At 36.9% G+C, this 9660-nt stretch overlaps 1 protein-coding gene across 1 annotated transcript in view; it reads right to left on the bottom strand.

Moving 5' to 3' along the window:
* Window positions 1–1502: 1502 nt before the first annotated feature.
* Window positions 1503–9660, bottom strand: part of znf608 (zinc finger protein 608) — a 57509-nt gene continuing 49351 nt past the window's right edge. Inside the window, 3 exon segments of the mRNA XM_029439685.1 lie at window positions 1503–5265; window positions 7498–7554; window positions 8429–8576. Coding sequence (XP_029295545.1) covers window positions 5246–5265; window positions 7498–7554; window positions 8429–8576 — 225 coding nt within the window. The 3' untranslated portion in view covers window positions 1503–5245.

The raw sequence follows: 9660 nt of genomic DNA, 5'->3' as shown, positions 1-9660 counted from the left end.
CTGTACTTCCTGAGAAGGCTGGCTCTGTAGTGGGCACAGAGCTGGACTCCCTGGTGACAGTAGCAGAGAGAAGGACCCTTGATAAACTGTCATCCATCCTGGACAACGCCCACCACCCTCTGCACAGCACATTCACCCGGCAGAGGAGCGTGTTCAGCGGCAGACTGCTGTCCCTGTCCTGCTCCACAGACAGGCTCAAGAACTCTTTTGTCCCCCTGGCCATAAGACTATACAACTCCTCTGTGATGGCCGGGGGATTCCAACATTTGTAATTATTCATAACAGTTTGTATTTTTACATTTGTAAAATGTAAAGATTTGTAAAAAAAAAAACAAATTTGTAAAAATCCCTTATTTTATATTCTATTTGTACTTACTTTTTAATGGAGGGAGGGGGGGGGGGTGTGTAATGTTAATAAATACATGTATAAATGTATAATGTCTTTTAAGCTACTGGATGCCTAAATTTCCCTCGGGATGAATAACTTATCTGTCTGTCTGTCTGTCTGTCTGTCTATCTATCTATCTATCTATCTATCTATCTATCTATCTATCTATCTATCTATCTATCTATCTATCTATCTATCTATCTATCTATCTATCTATCTATCTATCTATCTATCTATCTATCTATCTATCTATCTATCGCTCTGTCTGTCTGTCTATCTATCTATCTATCTGTCTGTCTGTCTCTCTGTCTATCTATCTATCTATATGTCTATCTATCTATCTATCTATCTATCTATCTATCTGTCTGTCTGTCTGTCTATCTATCTATCTATCTATCTGTCTGTCTGTCTGTCTGTCTGTCTGTCTGTCTGTCTGTCTGTCTATCTATCTATCTATCTATCTATCTATCTGTCTGTCTGTCTGTCTGTCTGTCTGTCTGTCTGTCTGTCTGTCTATCTATCTATCTGTCTGTCTGTCTGTCTGTCTGTCTGTCTATCTATCTATCTATCTATCTATCTGTCTGTCTGTCTCTCTGTCTATCTATCTATCTATCTATCTATCTATCTATCTATCTATCTATCTATCTATCTGTCTGTCTGTCTGTCTGTCTGTCTGTCTGTCTGTCTGTCTGTCTGTCTGTCTGTCTGTCTATCTATCTATCTATCTATCTATCTATCTATCTATCTATCTATCTATCTATCTAGATAGTGCTTGTCATACATCTGTCCAAGAAATCAGACCAGAAGAGAAAAAATAATTGCAATACTGTTAATGATTAATAGTAATCCTCTTATGCCTTCAGCTAATTGTTTTATAGACAGCAGACATAGACATATTTGATATTTTTCAAAGCAGAGAGGAGACCTAAAACATCTTACTGTCATTTATAAAGGATTGATCCTTTTGTATCACTATGTGTCTCCTATAATGTAATAATAAAGCAATATTGTGATGGTTTTATATTGTACATGAAAGTTGGTTATTGGAGCAAAAGCCAAACTTAAAAAAAAAAAAATTAGTATTGCTTATAAAGAGAAAACTCCACAAACAAAAGAATATATATATAAACATCCTTTAATCATGATTGCCAAACATATGAATTAAGGCATATACAGTATAAAAAAGCAACAGCAGGTTTCATGTTTATACGATTTCAGTGTGTTATTAACTGGATACACCGGGTGGACGAACTGAACATATACCAAGCAGCCTTTATAAGACAACAATGTGTCTCCCAAAAGATGACAGCATTTTGTAAACAGAGTTCATAGCACTATATTCAAGTAATAGAATGATCACTGATACTATGCAGGTAAGGTGTTGTGTAAGTGATGCAGAGCCACTGACAGACAAGGTCGCGCCACGGGAATTGGGACTTTTCCAACTTGTACTCGTAAATACTTCCACCCCACATGACATGAACATTGCTTCATAAAGCTACGTTGGCAGAATGGGAAGAATGATTAAACCAAAACAATTATTGATGTGTTGCCACATTAATGCAAATAGCTAACCCTAATGCAAGCCATGTCATCACAATGATACAAATGAACTAAGCCTATATTTGCTTTTTTTTTTTTATTGTGTCTCCTATTTGTAGCAGTTTGTTTTTTAAGCAGGATTTTTTTTAATTAGCTGAATAAATTGCACTACTGTTAATATTTAATTTCATTTGGTTGTGTGCAGGCAATTTGACACTTCTTTGTTGATACTTCAACGCCATGAGGAGATATCATAGGAAATTGTGGCGTTACTCAAGTACGGAAGTCACGTAACAAATAAGTCAACATTTGGGTTAAAATAACAACAGAAGTGGCTTTACTTAAATACGGAAGTTACGTTTACAATTAAATCAACGTTGACAGCGCTCACGGCAGTCTCCTGGGTGAATGTCCTGTGTTTTTGGACACATTCATCCTCCCTTTGCTGACTTTGTTGCTCTTTCTACTTCCTGGTTCTTGATTACGTGGTTTACATACAAATTGATCTTGTGGGATATATATGAAATGCAGTGCGTTACTTTTCGCATGTGTAGCTAGTTCTAGAGATGTATTGGCACCAAAGTTCAATCTGACCCTCTGACTTCTGTCCATCAGAGGCTCTGCAGTGAGCTAGTTGTAGAAAAACATGGGAGCTAGGGCGGAGCAAAGGATTGTGGGACTCCTGACAAAGTTGCCTCACTGACAGTAAACATGTGGGCATTTTAGGTAAAGGGCAATTCCAGTGTTTTCTATTTGTTTCATTATTGTGAATGGTTTTTCAGCTTTTATCCTGTTAAAGGATATTTGTTGGTTATTTTGGGTGTTCACATCAATTTGGAGCTGTTGCTCTATAATTCAAACGTCTATGAATCAAGCATGTTCTCAAACTACTGTTAAATACGGCAAGTAAATACTTTTATATACACCATGTAAGCTCAAAATAAGTTTTTTTCAATAATGCTGAAGCTTATTTTTGGTCATAAACTCACTATTGTACCTGAGTAAACATACCTAATTCCATTTAGTTTTAAGTAAAGTGTATGTTGTACAGGTCGTTATAAAGAAATGGATAAAGACACTGGAAATGTCCTGTGCTGTGCTGTGACTAAAAGTATAACTGGCACCTGTGTCTTTCATATTAAAATAAAATAACACACACTCACTGGCATCTATCATTAGTATTCATTCACATAGTCCCAGGTTGTACCTCTGATTTAGCTTCTTTTTTCTTCTAGGCACAACAACTACTTTGTTAGTGTTGTAAAAGCTCACGGGTTGGGTAAGCATATGAACTACTTGGTTCAAAAAAAGACTCTACATCAACATCACACTACTTCCTCCCTGACAAAAGTCATAATTCTCACAGCCACTAAAGGTTGCTTGTTGGTTTCAAACTGAACATAGCTCTTTTTGGATTGGGTTTGTTGGGGGGTGAGGACTCCCAAAGGCCGCAAACTTTTGGAGAGTACTCACCTCTCAAATAAGAGCATTAAAACTTCACAATGTTTGGGTTGGATGTGTCAATAAAGCATGCTACTGGGAGGCCGCTGCTTCTTTCCTGTTGACTGCCAACAGCTAACATTTGTACAACAACACAATCTCACCATAAAGTCCATTCAGTAGCTGATCTGGAGCTTTCAATCGTATCAAACCATCTTCATCAGCAGATAAAGTTTGTAGTTCATATGGAATCGTGAATATTCCAATTCCTATCCCTTCCCAAGGTGCGATTGAAAGTTGATTCTCTGAATGGACCTTGTGGTCCAACTACAAGTTCATGGCATTGTGGTACGATTGAAAGCTCCAGATCAGCTACTAAATGGTCAAATCAACATTAAACAAATAGTTAAAGAGTAACTTTGGTATTTTTCATCCTGGAAGTGACTAATGGGGAAAACAATTCTTGAAATTGGTTCAGTGATTGAAAGAACCATCTGTCAACCAGACTCTTACCAAAACCGGAGACGAGAGAAGAGGGAAAACATATTTTCTATCCAGAAAAGCTTACAGTGCCATTCTCTGCACTTCTTTCAATGAGAAATACTCTCCAGTTCTGATATAACTGATGCTACTGCAGCGTCTAAGCTAACCTCTTTAGGAGCCGCCATTATTGTTTTGAACGAACGGTCGCCTGTCACCACACACACCTAAACCACGCCCGGCGTATCAGCCAGGAGCTCCTGCCGCCTGCAATGCTCTCCCTCAATACTGGACCAATTAAAACTATTATTTTCCCTATTTGTCACTTAGACACAAACATGTGAGAAAATAGGGTCCAGGTTTGAAAATACCAAAGCTACCCTTACATTTGATCTTTACCAATAGTAATCAAACCCTTAATCATAGCCGTGTCAGATGTGGAGATGGTCATATGAGAGAACTGAAAGAAAATTGAGGCATAAACTGGGGCTAACATTCACTAAATGACACACAGACATTTAGCTCTAACCAAAGGGGATATGTCGTATGTGCAATATAAGTTACGTCAGTGGAACATATGCGTACAGGACAAACTGCTGCAGACGAACTGATAAAGAAATAATGGTTCTGTTCCTGCTGGTTTTTCCCGCTCCGCCCGCTGCTCCCCTGCATGGCTGATGGAGATCAACATAGAGTACAATAAAGCATGTTAGTGATCTGCCATGAATCTGTACAGAATATATACACCACTGGGTTCCTACATGGCACTGGGCAGGTCGATGTGAAGGTTTACTCTCACATAAAGACAATACAATCAACATGGTTACGCTCAAGTACAGGTTAGTAATACAAATGTAGCTTCAGCACTATGGAGGGAGGAGGACCACTTCAATAATCAGAATGAGAATAATAAGGATAATAATAGACTTTTTAGCTTCATAATGCTGTTTCCCAACAGGAGTTTTTGAAAAAAAACGATCAACACTATTGGGATAAAGTAAGTCATCTTCAGTACATTCAGTCATATCATCATCATCATAATACACTACGATAAATGTGCATTTTATAAAGTTGACCACCGCAGCCTGAGCTGGGCTGATGCACAGCGCTCTGGGTTGTTAGGTTTTAAACTTGCCGCCTGCTTCTGTCAAAATCCTGCAAAAGTCAGTGATCTGGATTGGTAGAGATAGTTCCTCCTGATCCTGCTCTCTGTCCCTCTGTCTGCTCCTCGATGACGTGTTATAAAACAGGTGGTTTTCATGAGTAAGAAATGAAAGTTTTCATTTTTTATTTTAGTTCTCTGCCTCTCAGCGAGGCGAAGCTTATTAAACACCATGGAATTGATGTCTGATAAATCTGCCGTTCCTCATGTGAGACATGGTCTCTCACATGGTCCTACTTCTTCCCTTCGCTCTCTGTGAACACAAGAGGACAAAACACAGGCTGTCAATCACATGTTAGCCTTTTAGAACTACAGTCAAGACTTTAGACTTTATGTTCAGTCCAGAAGTGGTGCGATTGCTTACAAAATCAAACGACAGAAGAGCTGACAGTTTCACTTTGAGCAGGCAAATTGAAGCAAAGAAGCATCCGTACAAGTTGAAAATGTTTGAGCAAAAACTTAATCCAGACCGCTGAAGCAGATGAATATGGGAAATGTTTTCAAGATTTATATGACGTAAATGATGCAACTTTGACGAAATAAATGGGGGCTACAAATCATTCCCCGTGATGGATGATTTATTGCATCAAGTCTGGAGTTTCTGCAAATTGATTTTAATAGCGATCTGAAATGAACTAAAACTTTTGGCTGCCTGTAATAAAAACGTAAGGAATTATTTGGAAAAGGTGCAAGATTTATAGTTAAAACTCAAACTCAGACCGAAGACATGATATTCCTTGTGAAGTGAAACTCAAATAACATGCTAGCACCGCCCACAATAACTCAAAAACTCAAAGTGGGTCAACAGTCTGATGTCGAGGCAGGTCACCTGGTAAATATAAATGGAAAACATATTTCTGAGGGAATGTGCACTAAGCAGACAGACGAGAATTTGACTGTTCAGTCGGAGCTAAGTATGTAAATTACACGCATTTATGTAACTGTATATGTTTCTTCTGATTTACCAGTATAAGATACTCAGTATTCAACTTTTAAGCCCATTTTCTGAACATACTGTTATGATATTCATTAAAACATTAACAAGACACCAAACAGCCAAGCTCCTCCAATTAAACAATTATATATTTATTCATACTTTCTATTGTACAGTTTTCCAACATTATGACTTTTTCACTGTTTTTAGTTTTATTCACCAAAACACCAAGATACATTCCTTGTGTGTAGAAACCTACTTTCTGATTCTGGATTTTCTGATTCATAGTTTTTTTAACCTATTTTATATGCTGTTTTTTATTTTATAAATGTTCTAGTAGCATTATATAAAGAGAGCCTAAGAACAATAATTGCTTTGAATGTGACAAATAAAAACTCAACATAAACGTCATTCCTTTCAGATAAAGAAAAGAACAGTCTAGAAAACACGCTGATAACACAAACAAGTCTACAAACACATAAACATAACCAATGTGACCAACATGTGTTGTTTAGAGATAAGGAGATCGTTGCGTTGTGGCTGTGAGAACACGGTTTGTTCACAAGATAAGAAGATCTGAACATTAGCGTCTGTCTATCAGACCTGAACATTAGCGTCTGTAGAGCACTGCTGGTATTTTTAATTTCTGGGTCGTTGTGTGGCTCCTCTGTCAGCATTGCTCCTGTTAATCGCTTCTATTTCACAACAATTACCCTCTACAGATAACTGCAGTCTGTGCAGCAGTAAGGTAGTCATCCCGTGATGCCCGTTAACAGCCAGGCAGGTTCCCTCTGCATTATTTCACACATTCAAACAAAGGTGGGGATATTTAATGGCCTCTGAAAATAGATGGAAAACACTGCATGATCATTTAAGACATGAGCCTCAGTGAGTCGACTGAACTGTTATTCTCAGGATTTATTGACCCATCAGTTTGCTCCCAGTTTGCATTTTATAAAAGAAAAAAATTCGGCCAAGTTTTCATAAAATGCAAATTTAGTGGATAATCTATGAGTCTGAGCTGAGCTGAGCTGAAGAACACATTCAGCACAGAAACTGACAAAGGGTTAGCAATGTGTGTTTGTGTGTGTGTGTGTGTGTGTGTGTGTGTGTGTGTGTGTGTGTGTGTGTGTGTGTGTGTGTGTGTGTGTGTGTGTGTGTTCATTATTTGTATTATTATTATTATTCATTAGTCTTAAATAAAGTGACAAAACTGCATTTATGCTCATTCAATAGCATCAAGCATTAAATAATGTTCATTGCATTTGTATTGTATGTTCAAGATCAAAACTTGAACTTTACTTTTTCAAATCAAAACTTCTGACCCGGATTTAGCTTCAAATAACTTGAATGTGTTAATCTTGAAATCATTGAGAATTGTGAAATACTAAATACACCTTTTTGGTAAAAATAATTGGTAAATCCCATTTCTAAGATATCTAAATAAAATAGAAATAAGACCTTGAAGCACATATGCTCTCTAGACTTAAATGTACGTAACAACAGGAAACTAGAGGAGCAGATCATTATTCGTAAACAGCACAAACTTACCAGTTGAGGAGTGTCCTGACACCTGCTGACTGGAGACCAGCGACCTGGAGCTCAACCCTTCAACACAGTGAGAAAACAGAAAACAGCTGTGAAACATCAACTCTTTACATAAAATGTCTGTTATTATAATCTGCTATTATACAGTTTTTATAACAAAACACTGATAGTAGCAAATGAACTGTAGTCGTACCTTTCTATCTACATTCTGCTCAGCTGTTCTTGGTTAGTAAGTGTATTTCGTTTTTTACCGTATATTTCTAACTACGACTTCTTTTATCTGACAGCTGGAGTTACTTTATAGAATACGATTTTTCTATACAAAACATACAAAATATAATATTATAGATTAAAACTACAACACTATATGTACACTTAGAGTTGAAATGATTCAATTAATCGATGAATCAATTAATCAAACAGTCGATTGACAGAAAATCAATATATTGATGAGGGTCATTTTTCACGTAGAAATGCCAGATTTTCCAGCGTTCCAGCTTCTCGAACGTGAGGACTTGCTGCTTTTGATTCTTTTTATCATATTGAAGTTTGCACTGTTGGTTGGACAAAACAATGTAAAGGTGTCACTTTGGGCTGTTTGTTGCTCAAACAATAATGCATTCATATTAACGATTTAATAATGTTACGTAGAATAATATAACCGTCAAAAGGGAAATTTTACTGCATGAGTACTTTTAATGCTCTAAGTACATTTTCATGATAACACTTACCAACTTAAAACATCTGAGTGCTTCTCCCAGCACATCACATATCCCAGCTGATAGCTGAACGTGTTATTACAAAAGTATTGGCATTAATCTGCAGCTGTAACAGTCTCAAGCACCTCACTGAGTGCTGAACATGAAACAGCTTCAGTTTCAGATATGATGCAGTTCTTTGACAATGGAATGGAATTTTGGTCGGTGTGCCGTACCTTGGTAGATGTCGTACTGTCCCGACATCAGGTTGTAGCTCATTCCCAGGTGTGTGTGATGGTGAGTGTGGAGGTGTCGGGCGAATGACACGTGGTTCCTCTCTCGCTCTGTCTCTCTCTCTCCCTCGGGGGAGCCCTTCTCGCCGGGCTGTTCAAACACACGAACACACGCATCTGGTTTTACACTTTTTACTGAACTTTTCCTCTTTTGGACTCTTACTATGTGTTGTGCATGTTAATGAAGTATAGTCAGCCGTGTAGCAGAGGTTGACGTTAACGTTAGTTGATTCAGGACATGAATTGACTCGCGGGACACTTTTTAAATAACATACATTAGAATATTTGGGCTTAGAAGAAGGTATCAAGTATTTTCAGGACAAAAGGCTGAAGTCACAGGTCATTGCTGTTAAAGTCGAGTTGAAAGTCTGGGATTGGAAGGCACTGAAATAAGTATTCATGTGAAGTATATTGTTGGGTATATTTTTTGTGAGTAATAGAAATACTGTTGAATATGAATTTTAAAAACAGGTTTTTGGCAGTTTCACATTTGAAATTAAATTACATTAAGGCAACTATTTTCTGCATTACAAGTTTTCTGAAATGATATGTTTAAATATGGAAATGTACCAATTGCAAATGATCATTTGCATTCCGGGGAAGAGAAATCTGAAAATTAGATAAAGACAGGTGCAGAATTGTTGTTTTCATTTTGCTACTAAAGTGGATATTTCTGACTGCATAGGGTTAACATTTCAACTAATAGATATACAAAATACATTATCTTATTTTTTTTAACTATCCAAATATTTTAACTTCCGCACTACTTTATGTTTTTTTTACTGAGGGAGGCTGAGATGCTTCTCTGTCATTGTTTTGCATATGACATATGTCTTCATTGGCATCAATGGACCAATAGTATTTCTTTATCCCACAAATGTAATAATCCAATCATTATAATTATTATTATATTACACATAATAATCTAAATTTGATCGCATGATATTAATGCTTTTTTTTATGTTCCTCAAATTGAAAACCTTTGTTTCCCAAACAATTTGTACACTGTGAAAACAAAATGTTGTTTTCTTATCTTAAGAGTACTCTCGACCACTCACAATATTTTATATTACCTAAGAGAAAAGGAAAAATAAGAAAACATTGCTGAACCCCAGAAATCAATGGATTCTTACAAAATAAGAACACATCTTTGATACAAACAGAAATGTGTTCTT

Source organism: Cottoperca gobio, chromosome 9 (genome assembly GCF_900634415.1).
Source record: "Cottoperca gobio chromosome 9, fCotGob3.1, whole genome shotgun sequence".
NCBI lineage: Eukaryota > Metazoa > Chordata > Actinopteri > Perciformes > Bovichtidae > Cottoperca > Cottoperca gobio.
The sequence above is the reverse complement of the archived record's forward strand: the minus strand, read 5'-3'. Positions and strand labels throughout refer to the sequence as shown.